This window comes from Platalea leucorodia (genome assembly GCF_965183815.1).
Source record: "Platalea leucorodia genome assembly, chromosome: 12".
Classification (NCBI taxonomy): Eukaryota; Metazoa; Chordata; class Aves; order Pelecaniformes; family Threskiornithidae; genus Platalea; species Platalea leucorodia.
In genome coordinates this window covers 13,469,247-13,493,558 of record NC_138834.1, presented here as the reverse complement: position 1 = coordinate 13,493,558, position 24,312 = coordinate 13,469,247, and the positions used below count along the sequence as shown (strand labels likewise).

General features: G+C 46.0%; 1 protein-coding gene across 2 annotated transcripts; it reads right to left on the bottom strand.

Annotated features, from left to right (window-relative positions):
* Positions 1-227: 227 nt before the first annotated feature.
* On the bottom strand, positions 228-24,312 carry FBXO21 (F-box protein 21). 2 transcript variants are annotated; one of them, XM_082325418.1, is made up of 13 exons: positions 24,065-24,312; positions 23,723-23,785; positions 21,075-21,210; positions 19,248-19,342; positions 17,003-17,124; positions 15,047-15,193; positions 14,047-14,180; positions 13,670-13,806; positions 12,715-12,891; positions 11,819-11,951; positions 9,068-9,258; positions 7,898-8,055; positions 228-4,924 (listed from the first exon to the last, which is right to left on the bottom strand). In XM_082325418.1, exons 1-13 carry the CDS (start codon positions 24,304-24,306, stop codon positions 4,746-4,748), a joined length of 1,914 nt encoding a protein of 637 aa, XP_082181544.1. In that variant the 5' UTR covers positions 24,307-24,312; the 3' UTR covers positions 228-4,745. The 2 variants fall into 2 exon arrangements, with proteins under 2 accessions (XP_082181544.1, XP_082181545.1); XM_082325419.1 differs by lacking the exon at positions 23,723-23,785.

Genomic DNA, 24,312 nt, shown 5'->3' with positions numbered 1-24,312 from the left:
GCAGCGACACGTCAGCCTCCCACGGGCGCAGGGGAAGAGCAAACCGCTTTCAAGAGAGAAGGCAGCGGTTTTGAGATAGGCAGCTCAGACAGCACAGCACCCTACGGCAGTAGGTAGCAAGTCAGTGTGGTTTATTTTTTTAAAGCCAAATATAAACAGGAAAGGAACCAAATAATTTCCAGCCTCCAGCTGTCCCAGATGCAATAAAATACCTGTTTTTAAAAAAAAAAAAAAAAAAGAGAAAGGAGAGATGTCCCCATCTTGCAACCTCAGCTGTCAGTGTCGGGGGACCCTGGGGCTCAGGGGTCCTCACCCTTCAGGCCTGGGGCAGCCAATTTTTCATCTAACATGTCTTTTTGCCCAGCCCCCGCATCTCCAGCCAAAAGGAGAAGGGTAGGAGACAGGGGTAACACATGCACCACTCCGTCCTTGCCTACACAGGCACGCGGGGGAAGAGCCACCAGCCAGGCAGGTAGGGCCCACGGAGCTGTGACATCCCTTGGAAATGCTCAAAACGTGTCAGGACAGCACCCTGAGCCACCCAGTGCGAACGGGAAGGCGGCCTGGAAGGGAGCAGCAGATGCTCCTCCAGCCCAAAGCAGCCCTTTCCTCCCCTCGCCCTCCGTACTCAGCGGCCGAGCCCCCGAGGCTGCAGCCCTCCGCCAGCCGGAGGCAGGGCTGGTTGGTCCGTAGGGTCCCGGGGCCTCTGTTTTTCCTGGAAAGGTTGGTGACAAACTGCCACCGGTTCGTCACAGAGGCCACACGCCATGCCCCTGGCTCTGGGGGCTGTCAGGGTACGCTGCAGTGTGGCCCTGCCGGCCCTGCGTGTCGGGATGGGTCCAAAGGGATTGGGAGGGATTCCCAAGAGGATGCTGCACCCTTTGCTGGCCCTCCCCGGCCCCAGGGAACACCGCTTGCTGGTGGAGGGCGGTGAGCAGCTCCGCAGCCTCTCCCACAAGCTGCAGCACAGCAAGAGAGCGGCCGGTGAGGGAGGACAAACCTCCCCACCGAGGCTGCTGCCACAGCCCTCGCTCCCTGCGGACGGCACTACCTTCATAACCTACCTGAGCCCCAAGACCCAGAGGCACCACCCAAAACCAGCCCGTGCCTGCTGCTCAGTCCTCCGTGCCGTTTTCCTCACGATCCAGACAGCAATTACTACTTGATTACTCCTTGCTTCCCTCCCAGCCTCCTCTTTTCCCCCCCCACTCCGTATTTTTTTCCTTCACCCTTCAGAGAGCCATTTTAACATGACAGCACCCTGGCTGCTCCGTCCACAGGACGGACGGCTGGCGACACAGAAAGAAAAGGGAGAAGATGGTATCAGCTGCAGGAAATCCACCCCTCTGTCCCCAGGGACTCGGGAGCAGAAGACTTTGGTATGGCACTGGTCCACCCAGGACAGTCCTTCTGCTCGGTGGGATGGCGGGTGAATGAAGTCAGAGAAGAGAAGGGCGGCAATTCCACCTTCTCCAGCAAGCGAAACATCCCTTTTCCCAAGTGAACCCTGCACAGACACGACAGGAGAAATCGCGATGTGTATGCATAGTGTATAATCTTTAACACGCGTACATTCACGTGGACCCAGACATCACTCACGGACACAAGGAACGTTTGGGATCCACTGCTGTCTTCTTGGGGAAATGGTGACTGCAAGGATGCCTGTGCTGCCAGGAGGGAAGGGGGGACAGAAAAGCCGCCTGAGGCACAGGGAAACACCTAATGTGACCTCCATCGACCTGACGAGGCGTTTCCCGGCTGTGCTGGACCTCGGATACTCGGCCTGTGGGAACTGATGTGCATTTCAAGAGGCTGCTCAAGCCGGGACAGAGAGATAGCCTTGCGGTTTTTTTCCATTTTCCCTGGCCACCCTGGATGCTTGGGCTGAGGTCTCCCACGGTTGCAAATACTTACGTGGGAATTCCTCCTCGCTAAAACCAAAGACTCAACCCATAGCACGCAACACGGCGTACCCAGCAGACCGAGGCATGGGGCATGCCTACCCAAACAGGATAAAACAGAGAAGCCTTTACACACCGTTTCCTTCAGTTTTGTCTGAAGTCCCCAAATCAGGCTTGGACCCTCCGCTGACGTTGTGCGGTGCCTACTGAAATACCTGCAGTCTCTTCTGAATTTGGCACGTACAAGGCTGCGTCGGCGCTCCTGGATGACGGAAACACCCACGTAACCACGCACGGACATGGTCTGCACAGCAGAGCAGACGGGTAGGCCTGCCCGAGGACAGTTTCTCTACAAAGCGTTTGCCAAAGGGATGAGAAGTTTTAGTTACAGGGCTGGGTTGCCCTGTGTACGTAAGTCACTTGCAGTGCATCTGTCCCCTATTGCACAGCAACGCTCCCGTTTTGCACCCCATGCAAAACCAGAAGTGGTTAAGAGACTGTGGGTGGGGGAAGCGCGCATGAACCACGTGAAGAGCAGCTCCCACGCTTCCTCCTTGTCCAGACTCTTTTCAGAGTGTAGGTATAGGGTGGTCCCAGAAAGACGAGTATAATGGGCTCTGCCGGCTACTCTGGGACCCCCGTCGTAAAGTACACAGCGTGTTTTCAAGTGGGTTAGATATGCATTGTCCAGCACCAGTGTTCAGAGAAACTTTGGTCAGCTTTCTGGTGACTCCTGTGGCTTTTTTATGGCACGATTCTACCTGGCATTCAGGCAGCACCTCTTGCTGAGGACTCCTGCGAGCTCAGTACGTGGCAATTCTCTCGACACACTTGAGAGGGGCAGGGTGTCAATGGACTGCCCGTTTGGCAGAGGGGAGCATGAAGCCCCAGGAAACTCACGGGTATCTACGCTGCCGCAGAGCTAGCCTCATCAAAGCTGAGGCTGGGAATGGGGAGCCCGAGCCCTGCTCCTGCACGCCTGTTCTCAGCTACAAGCATCAACCTTGTGACTCAGCAGTCCCATTCCCAACCTTGCATCCCTGCTAGGAATCTTTTGGGATCTGCTTTCAACCCTCAAAAAGGGTTGGAGTGTTGGGGTCTACTCCAACCCTCAAAAACAAGAGATGGCTTTAAAGATTTTGCCTAATGATTTGCTACCCTGCTTTCAGTTGGATCCCTTCTGCTTCCGTAGAAATTCTTCAGTCCCTTCCTCCTTCCCGCCCTCCGAGTTCATTCCAGTACAGACTTCTTTAAAGTCATAGTTCGCCTTGGAGTACAGCACCTTCGCCATTCCTCAGCGCTAACTACACAGGGCTGTTCCTCCTAAAGCACCAAGATTCCTGCAGACCACCACCACTCCGCCGGCAAAAGCGCTGGGCTTTCAGTATTTATTTCTCATATTTAATCAGTGCTCAGTATTTCAATAGGATGGCATGCAGTTCAAGCATTCTTTTAAGAGGAGGGCGATACCTGAAGTGCTATAATAGACTAAGAGCACCCACCTAACTCTACAGGGCACAGTACCTAATTCTCGTCTCTGACATAACTACTGTATTGCAACTGGACAGTGACAGGAGACACTAGCTGCAGCTAGTCTATAGACGTTGCTTCAGAAACCACAAAGATACACAGGCTCTGTGTATGCACAAACACTGTGTCGCTCTGCACCCCATAATACCCGAACCCAGAGGAAAACCTTTTCTCCAGTGGTTCTGTCTGGGCCTTTAAGTCATGCTGAAATTCATGTGCCTTGAGCTGCTAAAGCTCTTCCCGTCTGGGCAGCGGAGCACGCGCTCCCCCAAAATCCGTTCTCTTTTGGCAAAAAGGAAGAAGGCCTCAAGCTGCAGGAATTAACATCTCTCTTCCATACACGGTTGGGCTGACTCCAGGGTTGGCCAGTTTCCAGTCACGATCCCACTGTATTGCATAAATACCTATAGATTGGAGACAGCAGTGAGTGGAAGCTCCCCGTACATCAAAGTCATTCTGGCACTGACCTCAAGGCTTCCATGAAACAGTGCCACGAGGTTCAAAATCGTCCTGGGAGCACTCACGGCTGTGCTGCAGATCCTGCCTTGGACATACACGATGAACAGACCAAAAACCAAGGTAAGAACACAGACTGGGGTTGTTTAGCAGGCATGAAAAAGGGCTAGAAGCTCATCTTCTGCATGAGGAGAGTTTGTATCATCAGCGAGGTGGCCAACTGGACCTCAGCGTTACCACTGCGCTTGCCACTCCCGGAAGCCTAGCTGCGTCTGGTTTTGTTGCTGGGGCTCTTTCCCAGGCCCATAAGGGTATTCAGAATCGGAATGGTAGCTCTGTGACTACGGAGGTGAAGCAAAATCTGACCAAAAATTCAGACTGGAGAAGACAACAGTGAAACGTAAGAGACTTTAAAAACTACCACCTGCATGAGATATACATTAAAAAAACCCAATCAAACAAAAAACCCACAACACTGCAAGGACAAGCAACTTCCTTCTCTGGAAGAGGGGGTTCTTCCGTATTCCACACCAGGGATCTCACTGTGTCGACCTTCTAGGCAAGACAATTACAGAACGAGTAGTATGCGCAAATCCTTCTGAAGGACAACGTGCTTCCCAGCACGACTGTCCCTGCAAGATCCTTACACTTGGCCTCAGCTACCAATATGTCCCTGTGCCTTTGGGCCAGAATGGACAGGCAGGCAACGGAAAGATGCTATAGCACCAGTTACAAAGTTCAATGCAGTTTTCAATGCATTAAGCCAAAGGATTGTCACCAAACTTGCCTTCCACGCAAGTTTTGCAAAGAGGGTAAAGCTACACTCCAGCTGCTTCTGTCCGCACGATGCCTTTGCACTCACTCCTTGCCTGAACTGTAGATCTTCTGAACTGTGGCACGTGTGAGCTCCAAATCCTCTGGGTACCGAATTTCTAGCTCAGTATTTGCTAGGTAGTAAATGCCGGTAAACTCTGAAAAATAGCGGCCAATGTCAGGGTGAGGGATCTCCCGAGGCTCAGAGTTATATTCCAGGTTCTCTGTTAGGAAAAGAAAGAATCAGTTATCACCACGTGAAACGGCCTGCTACAAGGCAATAAATCCTGCGCCTCTCTCAAGTCTTGTTTCTGTCTCTAGAAACACCACCTCCTGATGCTTTAAAGAAAAAAAAAACCCTGATCCAGGAAAACATGCACATATGCCAGTACGACTGCTCACTGAGCCTTATCTCCTAAGTGATGCTGACCCCATTTCCTAGTGGCAGGAAAACTATTTTATGCCTGAGACCACACTGTCTGATGTTAGGTTAGGGTAGCAGGATGCTGACCTGTTCCCACTCTGCTGGTCACAGGTCTTGGTTGTAAGCGCAGGGAGAGGCTGCGGCACTGAGCTCTGATCCCTCAAGTCCCATGGGAGATCGGTTTCTAGGAGAGATCCTTCTCACATGCTCCAAGGTGAGGCCGACTGCACAAGGTTGTCCTGGTAGAGAAGCCAAGTGCTTTCTTGCTCTAAGTCACCAGCCTGTGTTTCAACCATGCCAGGTCACCAGCCTGGTTTTCAAGCATGTCTCACACAGCAAAATTAACTTTTCTAAATCCAAACTTCCCAAAGTTAAAAGAAAGTCCCCAGGAAGAGCACAGTGATTCATTCCCAGAGCACCCTATTTCCTCCTTTGTACTAAAAGATAACCTGATGAAGCACAACAGTTAAACAACACAGAAGCACTGGCATTAAAACGTAAAGGTGACCTAAGCTGAGGGCCCCTTTGCTCCCGCAGTATTTGTATAAAGCAGTGTGACTGGGAGGCAGCCCAGCAGTAAATCACATGCGGAGGTGCCCTGCAGCAGTCCCCAAATGATGTCATTTTTTCCAGCACAGTGCCAGATAGGCAGCTTTTGTTTCTACCTGTCTAAGTCCCAAAGTCTGACTTATCTGCAAGGCAGGGCGGGAAGAAGATGGGATGCAGAGAATATCATTCAGGAATAATTCATCTATCTCTGAAACTATTCCATTCGCTACAGAGAGCACATCCAAGTCATATTAATCCATACAGGCTCTTTGAAGCTACTGTACATCAGCGTGTGCCGCTGAAAGCACAAGAGCTTTCTACACCTCAGTGGGCTGGTGCAGTCCTACGGGCTTGCAAAGTACCTTTTTCGTATACTGCACCACTGCGGAAAACAATTTACACTCCAATATGCTCTGCAGAAGCATGGCTGAGCAGCGAGCTGTGTACAAAGGGAAAAACACAGTGACGAAATAGAAGCTGGCAGGGGGGAAGAGACTGAGACAAGCAAGTTCAGCACTAGGTGGGGAGCCTGAGAAACATGCTGACTAGAAGTTTTTGAACCACAGATATCTGGCCTGTGCTGCCACAAAGCAAAAAGACAAGAACGGACAGGTAGATACCAAATTCACTGTACGAAACAGGTGTTTTGGAATTGGCTACAGCTCAACCTACGGATTTACAGGAAGGCTTCAAACTGAGGTACAATTACCTATAATAACCTGGTGTATTCCTGAGCTGGTTAGATAAAACTCTGCATGCAGACTTGTTTAAGATTCTTTCAGTAAAAAACTACCATCCCCTCCCCAAAGTCAGGTCAGTAAGTTATGAAATACTCCCTTCCCAAATGATCTGAGGATGTACTTCAGAGGGGATACTCAATAGCCAGGCAGCAAGATTTCAGCAAACAAGGACAAACAATTTTCCCTAGCAATATCAAAACACTTGGATGCCACAGAGATGACGGTGTCAACCTACAGCTTGGCTAAAATGCTCTGTGCTCTGGAACCAGCCAGCATTATACTTGTTTATAAACAATTAGACAAAGGATATGAGAGATGACTCAGCCCCAGAAGCACTGGGGACAATTATCTGATTAGTTTTCACTCAGATGCGTATTTTAGTATCAACCCACTGCACACAAGAATTTTTTGTTTTTTAAGACTCTCTGAGAGGCCGAGTACTGCCTAACACGAGCCATAAGGCCGAGCTGCAATATTCCCAGTCCCCACTTCATCTTTTTGGATCACTGCATATAAAGTAACTCTCAGGACAGTGAGAAACACCTGCACTTTAAACTACAAAGGCAGGAGTGTCCCCTCCTGTAAAACCACCTCTTGCTCACAGGTAGGGGACCAGAACATGCTAGGGAGCACCCCCTAGTGAAAGAGCTGGACTGCATTTTGTTCAGCGTTTCCCCTCCAGCAGCTTCCACATCTTCTCTTAGCAAAATACAGTCAGGCTGTGCAGCTGCCCTGTCAGCTGCACGGGATGCCTCTGTATCACAGGGAGAACAACACGAGGGAAAGAAACACTCTGTTTACAATGTACAGAGTTACGGACATATATATGTATAGGGGTTGTTTTCCCTTTTGAACCTCAGTTCAACATGTCTTGTATCCTAACCTCATATTCTGATCATCAGACAAGAATTTCCTTTCTTATGGTATGTTGCATAAAGAATGGGCGATAGAGATTTCACAGATGCAAAGAGGTTTAGAAGAGGCATTCACTTTTGTCCCATTGTTATCAGAGGTGGCACCAAAAGCCACGCTACCCGTGTTCTCCGGGATCTTGGCACACAGTCTCTTGACGACAGCTGCTCAGAACCGTGCCCTGACAAGCAAAGTTTGCGTGCTCTCTCACCAGATCCTATTTTGAGGTCCTGCCCAAAGCACAGCTATAATTTCAAAGAACGAGAGCTGCTAACAGAACTTCAGCAAAACTTGAATTACCTCTTTTAAAAGCAACCATCATGGTTTACACCATAAAACCAATCACGTCCAAAACACATTTTTAAGGCAAAAGGAGATTACACCAGAGTGGTCCTTAATGTTCCTAGCAGTACTGATTTCATGGAGAGCAAACAATGCAGGCCATGAATTCAAGATCATTTTCCCTCCTAGTAAAAGTTTATGTTTCATACTTAAAACAGTTAATCACTTAAGCATTCCTTTCTCCTAATGTACTTCTAAACAGATAATAAACACAAGAGACTCCTGCTCACCTTGAGCAGCATATCTGCAAGAGCCATCTTCCACTAGCACGTTGTAGAAAGGCTGGTGGGGGCCATGCGGAAGGCTGTGGACGTTCATATTCCGGATCCATTCACGTCCCATCATGCAGGCGGGATCCCAGCCATAAATCACGCAGTTATAGCCGTATCTAATTAAAAAAATTGCACACCAAAGATTGTGAAAATTCCAGAGCCAGCTCTTTTTCCCAAGCTTAATATAGCACAAACAGGATAGGAGCCTCCTGTGAGTTGGCACAAGGAGGAGAAGACAAGAGAGGAAAAAAAATAAATTCAAAAAGATTGTTCGCGTGTGTGTGTGTATTTTGAAGTAGGGGGAAATGACTAGGAGTGACGGGACAAATAGACAGGAACAAACAGCTGAGGACAAAGGAAAACCAAACATGAGCAAGAAATGAAAATGGCAAAAGACTGGAAATCAGCAACCAGGAGAACAGGAACAAGAAACAGGGGAGAATCAACCTTCCTACTGTGTTGCACAATTACTTCTGTGCCCATCACAGAGATGTGGTAATCCCAACACTGAACTCCCAAGAAACAGCGCCATCATTATTTTCAGATTATTTATGCAATTAATCGCGAGGTATTATAACTGTCACTGCTGACGCCCTTAAAATATACTCCAGATGTCTTGTTGAGTTGGAGGAGTGGCCGAAGCAACACAGTGCTGGCACGTCATTCTGGCAGAGTAGTACAGACAGGAACACAAAGCCTCTGTGCAATGCAGGAAGAGGGGGTAATAATAGCACAGGGAAAGATTCATAAGCTGTCTTAGGAATCTTACCATCTTTTTTGAAGGCAATTCTGTTCCACGGTCCCTCATTAACTGATTACTGATATTTCTTTGAGAGCTCTGGGCTGTGGGAATTTTAGCTGTGTGATATACGGTGACTCGGACAAGTCACCTCACAAACTTCTCTCTGCAAGCAAACAGCAGTGAATACACTCGCTCTCTCAAAGGACAGACAGAGCTGCTCCTGTTTTTCTACGAGGTACGTGACATAGATGCACGTGCCTGGCATTTTCCATTCCAGGTACCTCCTTGGCAGATAAAACCACATCTCATTACTATCAGAACAAACACTTCTGCACTCGTCGTTACAGTACAGCCTGCTAATGTGGGGGAGGCTTTGAGGAGCTCACCTCTTGTGTTTCATAATCAGCCCGATTGAAAAGCAGACCTCTTTGTGCTTCTCATCTGAACGGTGCTTCACCTCAGGTCCCACCTCCTCCTTCCGGCGCTCAATATGCTCTAGGGTATGTTGAACTAAGTACCCGACGGCCCCATGCTGGGACGGGTCCAAAGCCTGAATGTGCTGCAAGATGTCCAGAACCTTCAGCAACCAAAACAAAAAGACAGTTTCAGAACAAGTCTCTACAGCAGTCCAATACTTACAAATACATACAGATATATTTCTTGAGTTAGCTGAGTCTAAGTACCCAGGCCTAGAGGTCCACCACATGAGCTTTCCACACAGGACTGAGAACCTTTGCTCTAACTACACACACCCAATGAGCTGTTCACACTTGCTTAGCCTGCAGAAATTCTAAACAGTCCTCTCCTTTTCTATTTGCAAATCTCCCTGCTTCCAAGGAAGGGGACTGTTGAGCACAGTAACTGCTTAAAACTAAGTCACACAAGCTAATCGTGTCACATTTTGCAACCACAGGGCATTGACGAGACTGTTCCAAGGTTTCTGAAATGTTAAGAGAATACTGTTGCTAGTCCCCCAAACTGCCGCTGTGAAGCGATTCCAGATGACTTCTGCTGTACTTGAGAACAAACATTTTCGTTTAAAGGAGTTCCTCAGCATGTCTGTAGAGGAAAAATAGGGCAGCACAGAAGGAAACACAAATAACCTCTATGATGCTATACCATGTAATAGTGAACAAGAGACAGAGAACCTTCGCGTCTCAGGATGACTAAAGAACGCTAACTATAAAAGTGCTCTCAAAGCAGCAAACCCTGTAGATCCAGAATACCAGCCTACCAACACCCTCTGGCACACTATCAGAGCATCTGCTGCCAAGTTGTTTGGGGTTTTTTTGTTTGTTTGTTTTTCTCTTAACAAGACTGTTGTCTAAACAGGTTGAGAAAAGACAGATACATCTGTCCCATCAAGTACCTCATCACATCACATAAAATACCTTCCAAAATCTGACACACTTTAGCACCTGGCAAAAGGATTGTCTCCTTGATCACGTGCTGGAAGTTTTGGTCACTCTAAGTTCAGAGCAGCAGCAGAAGAGGAATAGAAATCTCAGGCTATTGAGCATGAACATCAGCCAAGAGGCGAAGAAAATAAATTCACAAAAAGAACAGGTGAGTATTTAGGTATGAGAAGAAGAAACACAGCTCAGGCTTCTTGGCCACCTTAATTCTCTGGCTGGCATCTTAAGAAGGACGTGAAAATCCTGAAAAATCCTACAGAAAGGGGACAGCCTAGCACAGTGACCATAGCTGCCACAGATTCAACATTCTGCGTAGCTCTGCTTGACTTCTATGATTTTTGTACCACTTTCCATAAATCTGGCAGACCTCTATTAAATCTGGTATTTTCTGTTCTGTCAGACATAGAGCATTCTCTCTGGCTAGCTACAATCCTACCCAACAGCCTGGAACGACTGGATGCATATGAGGATGCAGTACTGCAGAGTCCAAATTTGCACATTTTCACTACGTCTGGCAACGCGGTGCAGAGAAACAATGTGTAAAACTCAACCACGGGGTGGGATTATTTGTTCTGAGGGGCAGCAAAACGCAAGTATGTAAAGCCTTGGTGCTTTACAAACACATTGCTGAGCGCCAGAAAGGGGAAGGAAGATCTTCCAGTGTTTCACTTGGCAATCCCCTATTTACGTACGGTTGCCGTTTCAGCTCAGCGAGTTCCCCCGTACACAATTTCTTAGTTTGTGCTGGTTTTTCTGTGGTGACTCTAAAACTGGCCGCTATAAGAAAGGAACGGCAAGCTTAGAACAGTTTGCTCTTCAAAAGGAAGGCAGCTTCTCCAACAGTCCTATGCTTCAGTTAATTTGGTGGAAAGAGCTCTGTTTTCTGCTCAGGTGTCCAGCCAATACTTCTGCCCCCTCACCCAAACCTCACATTTGGAAACGGCACAGGCATTGCCCAAGTGCGTGAGCTTCGCTAAAGTAGTACAGGAAATTTTGACTAGGGAACACCTCTTTGCTGTAGTGACACACTAAACAAATAATAGTGTTTTGAGTTACATGCTTCTTTCCTGTGCCTTCCCCCGATTCAGTGAAAGGCACGGACGATCAGACAACTTAAACGACTTGTAAGTCTCGGCACCTTCTTTCCCACATTCACAAGATAGCAGGACTCAAGTTGCTACGCTAAAGGTGGTATTAAAAAAGAATCCCAAGGACAGGAATATTAAGTTGTTTTTTCACAGGAGCCACTGATTTGTGGCTAAGGTTTCAGAGAACAGCTTTGGTTGTATTTATAAAAGATAACTTCCTACACGTTTTCTGATAAGGCAATTGCTCCTTTTACATGAGTCCAGCAAGAGTTTTACCACCACTACCACAATCTAGGCATAAACCAAACAGAATGCTCTTATAACTTACAGCTAGAAGTCCACAGTGTTGCTTGCAAGACAAGCTGTCAGACTCGGGCAGTAAATCATAAATTATGACTCAGACTCGAGGCTGCTCACAAGTCTCCCCTAGGGCAGGCAAGCAAGACTCATCCCCTTTTCCCTGCTTCATATAGTAGAAATTGATTCTCTGAAATGTGATAACTCGTTCAATTGCATTTATTACAGAAACAACTTGTGGCAGACTGTAATGCAAGCTGACGTAGTCCAAAAATCAATAGACCAGTGTTAATAGCGCTTAGCCTATCAGAAAACATAGGACCGAGTGGCGAGGTACCTTTTCTGGCCAGATTCCCAGGTGGAAGTATAACCTAGCCTGGAGCATTAGGTGCTGCACATTGTCCGGATACATGGCCAGGTATAGATCCAACGAGTCTCTCAAGAGTTGGTAAGACTGATCAGTGCTTTCTCTGCCAGCAAAAAAGAAACTCAATTGTAAGGCTAGCTCTTCAACACCTATCCGCAGTACTCTGATGTACAGGGATAGTTACCAAAAATGATGCTACAGGTACAGGCATGCTCATTCAATAAGAGTGACTCTGGCACTGGCTGTCACTCAACACATCCAACAGCCTGCTCAGAAGGAAAAACGCTACACAACTGATGATTGGACTCTACCCTCCCAGTTCACTGGTATTCTACTTGGTCAAATAATCCTACACAGAGAATTCACTCTCCAAGGCACTTCCTTTTGAAATCTGCTTTTGTTCCCCTAGCTTAATCACACCTCAAGCAATCCCTTCACTCTGTGATTTCTGTCTATGGCTACTTGGGAAAGTGATTTTCCGATTTTCTACAAACCAACAGTACCTTTGAAACTGCTCATATGAGCATGTGGGTTGTGCTTACCAGATCATAACAAAGTCTCTGCTCTTAAGGGAACGGTGGACAGTCCCTATCAGCTTTTCACAAACTAAAAAGAAGATTTGTCCATTTTCTTGAGGGGAACTAGTTTTACTAAATATTCTTGTTTGCACACCATACTGCTGCAGGTGATTAAAAGCAACTAGACAATACAACGTGACATACAGAATTTTCAAGATCCCCTGGGGTGACTTACACCTTTTTAAAGCACTGCTCAAATACTGTGAGGAAGCAGTATCGGATATGCAGGCAGTATACTCTGGGCCCTTTTTTCCACAGGCCTTACAGGCCAGATGATCCTCAACTTACCGCTTGCCAAGGTTTAAGAGATTTCCCACCATACGCTGCAAGACCTCTTTTGAAGTCACCACTCCATAGAACTCCTCTGTCACGTGGTGGCCAATAAGGTACTCGCACTCCTTCACCGTCAGCTGCTTCCCCTTCCCAAAGGCGTCAATGTAGGTGTAGTCAAAAATATCCGTGCTTCTAATGAAATAACGAGGAAACTGAATTGCGATGATGGGTCTATGGTCAAGCAAGATGACCTATTTCTGTTCTTCCCTCAGCACTTTCAAGCTTGTTTTTAAAAGTGTCAGCTCCCTCCTAAAAAGAGATACCTGCTACCTTCTCTCTCCTCCTAGCTTCTTCTTCAGATAAACATATACAGGAAAAGACAGAGAAACTACGGGGACACGTTCATTCCATCATGCAAGTTCTTTCCTTCAGATATTTTCACGTTTGCTGTATCTGTCGCTAGATTATATTATGACACTGCACTGGAGAGTGTCACAGAGCCCACGCATATGGCATCTGAAGCCAAAAGGGGTATATATAGACAAAACCATTGCTCTGAATTGGACTGCTGACGTCATTCACAAAATACAGATTTCTGTAAATTGATCATGACCTGGTCAAAGACGTATCCTGCACTGACTCAGAGAATTAAATAAGTGCACAGAAGAACAGCAACGGTCTCTAGCAACTGTTCTGTATGGAAGGTTACATGAAATCAACACCTTTTTTCTTAAATAAAAGAAACATTACCTCATGGTTACTATTATTTTACACTTAGAAAATCTGTTACCATTCATCAACAGCAGAGCTGAATTCTGGGAAAACTTCTTTAGAGATCTGATCTTTTCCTTCATAAGGTTGTAATTATGGATGGAAAATAATCAAACATTCTAGTATAGGTCTGGAGCTGTAAATGCTTTCTGGTTTTCATTACTGCGGACACGACTTCAAAATTCAGCAGACCACTTACCCTTCTTTTCCTTGACACCATCGCAGCAGAAAATGGCTAGGGAAGTTGACTGGTTCAAGCTTGACTCCTAACTGCCTGGCAATTGTTAAATAAAGCACAGACAAACTGATGGGAATTCCCGTCCTGCGGATCAAAACCTGGGGTATAAAAACATGATAAACACATGTGGGATATGAAGAGAAACACAAAACCCCAAGGTTTGACTTCACAAATGAAAATACACCAACTTGACAGAATACACACTAAAAGAAGACATCATATTGACTTTACAGCAAGTTGTTCTTCAGAGAGAGTTGACTACTTTCAGACAAATAAACATCACAAATAGAATGTCTCAAGCCTTGCAGCCTCCTAGTTTTTGCCTAACATACACGTACCTGGTGAATGTATGAATTCAGGGAGTTATAGTAGTCCAGCTCATTTCCTTTGTATTTTAACTGCTCATATAGGACACAATTCATAGCATCAAGTACCTGCCGCTGAAGCTCCACTTCTGGAATCAGGATCTCTCCTAAAAACACATGCAATGAAATAAAGACTGAGAAAACAAAGTGTACTTAACCTTTATGCAATGAACCTTATACCAAAATTCTTCATGTGGACTAAGGACACAAGAGATTTGTCTCGACTCAGATAGTCAAGAGACTGGCTGGAGTTGACCATGGCAGTGCCCTAGCGCTTTGCTCACAACGCGGCCTGGCTCAGCGGATCGCCCTGCACCTGAGCTGTGCAACAGCGACGCCTCGCTTCCTTCTGTGGCTGGAGGACTGGATCCTAACCAACCTGTGCCAGCACAGCACTGCAGCTGGACATGTCACGCTGCCCAGGCATGGCAAGTGTGCTTTCACTGCTTGAGAGTCCCAGCTTCGCCACTCCAGATATACAGATACAGGCAGACCGCTCATTCTCTCTTTGAAAGACAGCAAACATTAGATAGTGCTTATAAAAAACAAGGAGCAAGATGCTGCCTGACCTTTGGAGATGTTACAGCACGTACCTTTTCTATTGCTGCTGACTTTGAGACTTGCAGAGGAAAAGAGGTCGATCCCCTGTCCCACAGCTCTGCTACAGATATCAGGACTACTTAAGACTTCAGGGACAAATGGGAAAAAAAAGAATAAAGAATAATTCCCCTCCCAATTCTTTTTGCTTAGACAGCATCAGATGGACTGACAAGCCCGGGCTATTGAGTCCCTATGGCTGAACAAACGTCTGTCTCCTGAATGATGGTTTAAGCAAATGTCAAAATATGCTTGCCAGGGGATAAAGAACAGCAGCTCTTTCAGTCGCAATAATTCAACAGCTGTTTCACCTTGTCTGCCTCTATCTAGACCTGCAGAAACACTCTTCAGTAAAGCACACATTTCTGTACAGTACCTGCCTTGGAAGCCAAGCTGGGGTGCCTTGGATTTTTCGTCTGCAGGACTTTGCGCACTTTATCTGTGATATCATCCACCTGCGCCTGGACGCTTTTTAAGCAGATGTCTGACAGCGGGTTACAGTATTGATCAATTAAAACAGCACCTGGAAAAAACAAACTATATAAGAAACAGGACTTCAGTTTTTTCTTTGCTTAGTTTTACCTACTCTAAATTCCAGGCATGCAGCAAGCAATTGCAGCAGAACACAAGCGCTTTCCTTTTAAAATTCGCAGTCATATATTGGATTTATCACATAAAATGCAAAGAGTAAGCTGACATGATAAATACCAATTAAATCCAGTATTCCCTTCTTCACCATCTTGAAAGGAAAAGCAATAGATTCATACGCTGAGCAGGTATGCTGCTAGACGAGGCTTAACCCGCCAACTCTCTGGCCATGTTGCATCCCCTGGCATCCTCCCAAACAATGTTTTTTATTCAGAGCCTGAAACAATCTCAACTTCACTTCTGCTTCAGTTCTGATTTCTTCTTGCCATATCCTCCACAGCTATCGCTCTTGCTCATCGTTCTCTCTTCTGCTACATTCATCTTTCTCTTCCACGCCTGCTCTCCATCTTCCTGTCAGAAACCCACTACAGCAGAATAGATTTTCTTTTTCCTTTTGCCCAAGCCTCTTCTGTCAAACTTTTGCAGGAAAAAAAATAGCCCTTTCTCAGAGTCTTCCCCTTGTCATCTTGTCACCACTGCTCTTTCCAAAGCCTCCGTATTGTTCAACCTTTGAAATCAACTATATTCACCTGCAAGAATTTTGCATGAATCATACCTCTTCCAGCTTCCCACATTGCTTCGTTAGCATGTCCACGACAGGCCTATATTCAAGGACTTCAGCAGGGCCCCAAGCCATGTCTTCTTGCCCCCCTGCAAAGTGTTCCCCATGCTGACCAGGTGAAACTTCACAAATGACTACCTGTTGGTGCTCTAATAGTACCTCCATGGCAGACAAATGCGTATATGTGATTAAGTCACATAATTAACTGTCTCAGTTGTTTCCAGAAAAAGCCACTTCTGGCTTTCCCTTCTTGCCCTAACACAGTCCCTTCTTCAAAGTCTACCGCCACTAACAAGAACCAGCTTTGCTGTTAGAGACTCTTTCATATGACATTTTTGAGGTATATACCAAGAGTAAGGGACTCTTCTACAGACACTGGCAGCTTTCGATTGATTCAGAAGACTAGCTTCTCCATAGGAAGCTTGAGGAAGAGAATAATCCACCAGACTGAGGACATGAATTGCAGAAGAGCCTTTTTCTTCTTCGTATCAGGTGCATGTACCTTCCCACCACGTGACTGGACTTCCATCCATTCCCCAGCTCTACATTGCACAGCTTCAACGGTGCAGCAGTCAGACAGCTCTCGAGAGAAAGCCACAGCGCACAGGCTATGAGCTGCAACAACAATTCCCCCTGCCTGCAGTTTGCTCCTTGCCCTTATCAGAGAAGCTCTTGGGAAAGGAGACAGTCGGGAGCTGACTCAAAATCAGAGCAGTTGGTCTGTTAGGTCGTATTCAGCCCATGGGCCACAGTTAAAATGCTTCTGCAATGTCAGCTAATTAGGACGCTGAGCTACTGCTGACTTCTTCAATGCATTGTTCAAGATTCACATGCAAGTGTTTTAACATTTTCTTCCTTGCTTTTCAGCCCATCTGTCCACAGGCAATTATTCAAGCATACAGCACTGACAGAAGCTAATGCAATCCTGACATTCTGATGCAACACTATGCAACCACTGCAAGATTTTAAGGATTTCAGGTACCTCAAAAATCCAGACTTAATTTTGAGTCGTTGTCCAAGGGCTGGTTGAAATATGAGCAAGGAAGGCTCTTTCCAAGTAAAACAACAATGATGGAAAGCTGTCATTACGTGCTCTACATGGGATTTCTGCCAAAGACTTACCCTCCAAAAATGACTGCCGATCAGTTGGACGTTGAAGATACTCCTTCAGATTTTTTAATATATTCTGTTGCCGTAGGAAGTATAGAATTTTCTTTGCATAGTATTTCCAGGTGAGACCCTTCCTGCACATTTAAATACAAAAAGTAGTGTTGCCCTAAACAAGCACTTTAAGGGTGAACATTTAACTTTTCCAATGAATACAGGTTTACAATTTAGACTATTTCTTTTCTAAACAAGTCTGACAACACCACTATCACTGAAGATTCAACCAAAAAGGTAAATGTGAAGAGGAATTTTGCCATCAAAAATCCACAATATAAGACGCTTGCAAAACATTGCTCCTATCATCTCCAATTTTTATCCTATCACCAATACATAATTTTGAGAAGATACGGTATCATGGGAAACAACACTGATCCTAATTAAAGCAGCTCAGGAATATCTGATTAAAATCCTGTATTTTATTCATAAAACATTACCCTCTATCTGACTGGATCCCTCCAGAATCAGACTTAAAGTATCCTCTCACCATTAAAAAGAAATTGATGAGGGCCCTGAATGTAGGTCCAATAGTATTCAGAAGGAAAAATAAAATCCCCAGAGGAAAAACACCTCTGTTGCTCTGGAAAGGCAGGAGCAGATCGACAGCTGGTCTGTAGATCACACAATCCAAAACCTTACAGCTTTTATAGTAAAGCCCCTTCACTTTCTAAATTAACAAGTGAAGGCAGAGCGCACAAGAAGCAGTAACAGAGAGCTGGTTACTATCCAGGTCAGGTTTGAAGACATCACCTGATATACGACAGACCAACTCAGAGGCATTCAAATCACGTGCATCTAAGCAAGCCCTGGCCTTTAGCAATGGGTTACCGCCCAGTGCCTCACCGAGCACTTTTACACCAAATAGTTAGGAATGGCACAAAGCCCTGGCCCCAAAAACACCCAAAGGGAGAATTCTACTGATTCCCAGGCTCTGCCCTTGCCATGTGTTTAAAACAAGTCCAGTTTCCTTCTTCAGAAAACCCCCTCTTTCCCTGCTTACATCTCTTCTCCTCCAGATTGCAGGTTAAATCAGCCTTCTCCATCCTAGTGGACAGGAGAACAATCAAACCTCATAACACTTTATCCTCTTCCAATAAATTGGGATGCTCAATAGGGACAACTGCTTTATTGGGATATCTGCCAGGGAAATGATTTAGCCTAATGCTCCTGAATGGCAATGGCTACAGCTTAATCAGGGTGTAATTAGCATCAATTCTGCTTTATGGGGAGGCATTTGGCCAGTGCAAAGGCTCAAAAGCTTTTTAACCAGTTGTCAAATGAGAGATGGTTAGTCCCAGTTCAAATAGGGAAGGTAATAAAATAGATGTGAAAAAGCAAAAATGAGATGATTGCCATTCCAGTTATGTTTTTTCAAGCTCTACTAACAGCCCCTTTAATCAAGGCTATTAGATTCCATTAAGAGCAATCTTATCGCTGCTTCGTATCACAGCAAAATCAGCATGGATTATACGCTACCAGAAGAAAAACCTTCAAGTAAAGCAGCGACTTATTCATCTTGCCCAGTGTTAACCATGGTGCTGAGAATACCTAGGCAGATGCAAACCAGAAGTTTTATTTACCTGCTTAGCATTTCACCTGTCTGAATCATTTACAGAACCACAAATTTTGCCGTGCCTGAATTAAACTCAGTTGCTTATTTGGGGACAAAAATTGTACCAACCTACTACAGCTAAGAAAAGCAACAAGAGGCGGAAAAAAAAAAAAAGCTGTAGTTTCATGATACAAGGATTCGTGGTGGCAATCCTCCCTGAGCATTCCTACTTCCCTCCAGTGCTGCAGGCCCATCCTGCAAATCAGTTCAGCAAACTGATGCAGATTTAAATAAAAAAGGAACACGAGGACGGGAACTCCTTCAGCCAAAACTACGGTGGAGAAGAGGGTATGTGAAACATGTCCTGAGAGATGTCATGAACTGGCAAGGAGTCAAGCAACAAACAGCAACACGAAGCCAGAAAACCTCCTTCTCATAGAATAGTTTACATGGGTTTTTTTCAGGAATATTAAATTTGTTCTGAAGTTAAACACACAGCAATACTTTCCAGCCTCAGTAAGCCTGGGGAGGTTGTTTTATGAGAGTGACAAAACAACAGAAGTTGAGGTCAGGAGTTCACCACAGTACTGTTCTCCTTTAACTGGTGAAGGGAAAAATCTCTTCCATTTCAAACCCCTCACTCTTTCTTACCTTCCTTCCATGTTAAGGATACACATCAGCTCATCCTCAAAAAAATGACTGGGGCACCCGAGAGTCTCAATGTCACTGAATCCATCACAGGGGACCTGTCAAACCAGACAATGAATTATGCAGAGCACAACAGATTCTTTCCAAAAGAACACAATTTCATAAAATGTCTCAAAACTAATTTTGTTCCATTTTTTAAAGATCTTAAAAATGTCCAGCTCACCAAGTACTCAGTCTCTACTCCATCGATTTATTAGAAGGATCCATTGAGAACGCCAGTAGCACCCTACAGCAATTTGAGCTAACTACTACAGCAGTCAGGGCTCCTACAGAGCGTGTATGGACCAGCACAAGCATACCAGACCTTGTGCAGCCTGGGCCCAAGCTGACAGTAATTTTAAGGCGGAATCAACTTTTGCCTGTGGTTGACTGAACCTCTACAAATCCTCCCTAGTGTAGCAAATTGCTCCTGGGTGAAGGAATGAAGGAGCAGGAGTCTTCATTTCAGCCTCAGACTTATGCTTAAAAACTTCATCTGATTAACAATGAACTCAGAGTTACCAGCTTGTTGATAGAACAGCATTTTTTGAAACAATCACTTAGGCATCTATATTCAGAAGAGTTATTTTCTTCCAGAATTCGGAATTCTTTTTTTAAAGCTTTGACTGAACTGTAACAAATCTTTTTGCTTTCAAGCTTTTCAGTACAGGACTTGGGCTAACAGAGTAAGGAAAAAGTAATTCCCATTATACTGTATCTTAGTAGGCACTCCGCAGGATCTAGTGGAACTGGGTTGAAAGTCTCTTCCCCTCAATTCTAAGCAGGGAATCAAGCCGCAGTTTTGAGCCCCACAGGAGATGGTCCTAACTATTAGGCCTTTGGGTATCGCTGAACGGTCTCTCGGTAGCCTTTGCATACGTGATTAAAACAGTAGGAATCCAAGAGCCTCTGTCCCTGGTTAATGCCATGACACACATTTCTCCATCGTCAAACGTCCACCTGCTGCAACTACAGCGGAACAGCTCAAGAAGAACATCTAAGAGATATGCATCTCCAGATACCCTACTCGCCCCACAGACGCCTTCTCCAGGGGTGAAAACCTAGGTGCCAACCCTTGCTTAAAATCAGGTAAGACGATTTCAACACTGGTCTCCTATATCTTAGGGGAATTCTCTACTGGACCACAACATATTAGCAAAGGAGCCACAGAGCAGTGGCCGTTCAGCGGCTCTTGTGTGAACTTTTTAATTCAGCCAAAGCTTCGGGCAGCATTTACGCCTATTTCACAGAATTTCAGGTTGACCCAAACTGTACAGCTAGCCAAAGCCCACAGCCGTCAACTAAGCAAACAGTCAATGAAATAACTGTTGTTCCACATGCAAGTAAGTCTTTCTGAGAGATTCAGTGAACCTATTGCACCTCGGTCCTGTTTTCAACTGACTTCTGACAACACACAGAACGTATCCTTGCACAAGGTCTGCAGTGAGATAAATTCATAGGCTGTGGTACGTGTCAACAAACAGTCCTTCAGAAGTTCCCAGAGCCAGGTCTGAACACGTAGCAACGAGCAAAAAGCTTTTAAAGCTGCAGCAGCAACAGCTGAATGGGATATGCAGAGGGCGCTTTGGACTCTATGCAGTTTGCACCTTTGGATTTTGAACGCGCTCTCTCCCCTTTTGGCTGGTGATCTAGCATTTTCACACAAAGTGAAGAAATACGAATTTTCTGACTGCATAGTTGAAAAGATGTGAAGAGAGAGGAAACACAAACTAATAAAAAGTACTAAACAAGGAGCTACGCTGTCGCACATACATAGAGAAGATGACTTACATGTTCTGAAAAGAACCTTTTGGAGAACGAAGCTACAATTCTCTGGGCTTCTAGACCAGCATTGTGCCGTGCTTTGTATTCTTCAAGCCAGCTAACACCGTCTGTGTGGCTATAGTATTTCAGCAGTGATGGCCATCTACACAACGAGACATAAGTGAACAGGTTCGTTAGTATTTCAACATCACCGACAACCTCCAGAACCATAAAGTGTTGCTTACTGTAACTACGTGACTTGAGAAGCTGAGACACTGCCAAGACACAGTACAACTTTAAATATAATTGTATAAATTAATCCAATGACTGACTCAAGCATCAAAGCATAAATCCAGCTGGTTTCATCTGCGTCTTAATAGTTATTGAGAAGCAAGCTCTCCTGAAGCCTGCCAACAGGAAACCTTCAAAAGGTTCATACTGCAGGTATTTCAATATCTAAATACCCTAAACACTCTGGAGATTTCCTCTAGAGCTTTGCAACATAAACACAGGTATCACATTAGTAGAAGTGATGCTGAGTTTTATAATAATTAAAAAAAAAAAGTTTGTCGTTCTGAAGATGTATTACATTTAAGCTAACTTGTCATCTAATAGCATGAGAATTCATTGTCCTGTGTTCTTCCTACCACCTTGTGGGCCTAATTAAAAGGATGCACAAAACAGAGCTCCCTCTATTGCCCTTGCTGGTGGCAACATCTACTGGAGGAAAACAGAATTCTGAAGTCAGATTGTGACAGCTAAACGCTTTTGCAGTTAATTTTTAATATAAGAAATAATTATTTTTAACCCCCTTCCCCCCCTTTCTTGTAAAAGAAAGCTGTACCTGCTTTATTGAGTCTAAAAGTCCAAAAGCTAAAACACATGCCACAGCTTACTAAGAAGCATTTCAAGGTTCAACTGAAAACCTAACTTCAGGTAATATTTTGGGGGCTAGTAGCAGCAGCACTTTTTCTAGTAAAGTGGGCATGTGCTGCCACAACGCAGCCCTGTGCTGCCACAACGCAGCCCTGTGCAATAAAATACGTGCCAGCGCAACAATACCCATGGCTGTTCTGAAGACACAAAGATCATTTGTGTATGAAACACGAAGAGGAATAGGCACAGATGGAAATAATTTGGACAGAATGGGAAAGAAAGCTGAGAGAAAGGCCTCTTGTAATTTACAGGGGAGTTTATTTCACATTTTGAAATTCTGTTAATTATTACTGGTTTTTACAAACCATTTTCCTTCAACTACATGGCTTGCCTTAGGTTCTTTTCAGGTTATATATATATATGATACATAATTTTTATATATATATATATATTTTTTTTTTTTTTACCTTTATAAATAGAGAACGCCAAATGTTTAAATCACTACTTCTGTATAAAAATTATCACCAACTGACCAAAAGGCACAATTGTGCCCATCCACACGTGGAAGATACTTTACTACCAGTTAATAATAAAACCACACCGCAACTGCAGTTACAAAATAAAGTCAAAGACTAACCAAATAACTTCACATGATAGAACAACCTCTCCCCTGATGGATCCCTAGGCATTCATCTACCACTGAAATGCAGCCACGTCGTAATAACAATTACAATAATTTATTTTAGGATGAGAAAGAATAATTTCTTGGGTTGAAATTATATTGAAAATTTCAGGAAGATAAAGTGCAATTACTCATGATGGAATCCAGCCAGGATGACAAGGTCAATGTGCAAACTCCTGCCAAAAGTTCTATTATCAAAGACAGAGGAGGGCAGCAGCATGTGCTAATCACCTACCGCATTCAATTTCAGCTGTTGGATCTAAACCATTTTTAAACTTTCAGGTTCACTCCAACAACTAGAGCCACTGAATTGGTGAAAGGATCTGGCCAGCCATCCCAAGCCACAGCTCAGTGCATCAGGGATGCTGTAATTGTTCAGCAGCCCTTTTCACTGGCAGAAAGAAAATAATCCTCTCATTTGAGCTATGCTAAATTTTAGAAGCCAACTGGCAATTAGAGAAAGCAATATTGCTACTTTTCCTGTGCCAAAACACAGACAAAAGCAGGTAGCAGATGAGTGTGCCCTGTTCTAGATACGTTCGCGGCCGCAGTGAAGGAGTGGTGTTTCTAGAACTGCTGAAACCATTGTGGCATAAGCAGTATCAACAATAACGCTCGCGCTTTATTGCCAGCTCAAGTACTGATGGTTTCACTGGTTACAACACAGCTATGCCCTCATCAGGTACCCTGTGACTGCCTTTGGGGGAAACTAAACTCACAAGCAGCAAAAGTCAATTCAAAGGATTTTGGTTTCTGTGAAAACCGTTCTCCTGAAAGCACTACAAATAAACACCTCTGTGGTATAAAGCATTAGTCCTGTGACAGGACAGGCCTTGGCAGTTGTTTTGGACGATGCCAGCTAACGCTGCCTACCTTAGCGGGATGAGGGAGGCCAACTGACAAGCCCAGCATGCATGTGGCCCTATATCTGCATCGCTGCCGGACCCCAGGTTGGATCTGGGGCCTGCAGGTAATCCAAGTGCCTGGCTGCGGAAGGGGCTGCAAGCACTGCTCTCCTCTGACTGGCAGGCTCAGCCTGGTCCCATCCCGTGGGATTTAGGAGGGGAAGCAGCCTTGCAACAGCCCCTGCCCGGGAAGGACACCCCCATCTCCTCACCCGTTAGATACACGGCAGAAAGCCGCAGGGCTCGTCCCACCCGTGCGGGGCTCAGCACGCACCCTGCGGAGCCGGGAAGAGAGACAAAGATGGGGTGTGTGGGGTGCACTTCCACCGCCCCAGGAGCACCCAGGCCCTCCCAGGCCAAGGGGACCGAGGGCACCGTCCCCGCCGCCAGCCGCACCCCGCCGGCTGGGTCCCGGCCTGGCTGACAGGGCCCGCCCGGCCCCGGGGCGCTGAGGAGACGCTCGGGCACCCCTCGCCAAGCCTCGTCCAGCCAGCGCAGCCCCCCGCGGGCCGTGCCGGGCCTGTCCGTGCCGTACCGGGCTCGGCCGTGCCCACCTGAGGCGAAAGCGCTCCCGCCACACCTTGCCGCGGGGCTGGCACGCCTCACGCAGCCGGCGGCAGGTGCACGACACCCGCCCGATGTCGGCGGCTCCCAGGACGTCGCAGCAGAGGATCAGCTCCAGCAGCTCGCCGGGCAGGTCCGTCAGGCCCATCCCGTCGGCGTCGGCCTCCGCCGCGCCCCGCGGCCCCCCCGGGCCCGGCCCCGCCGCCGGGCCCGGGCTCTCCGCCGCCGCCATCTTGGA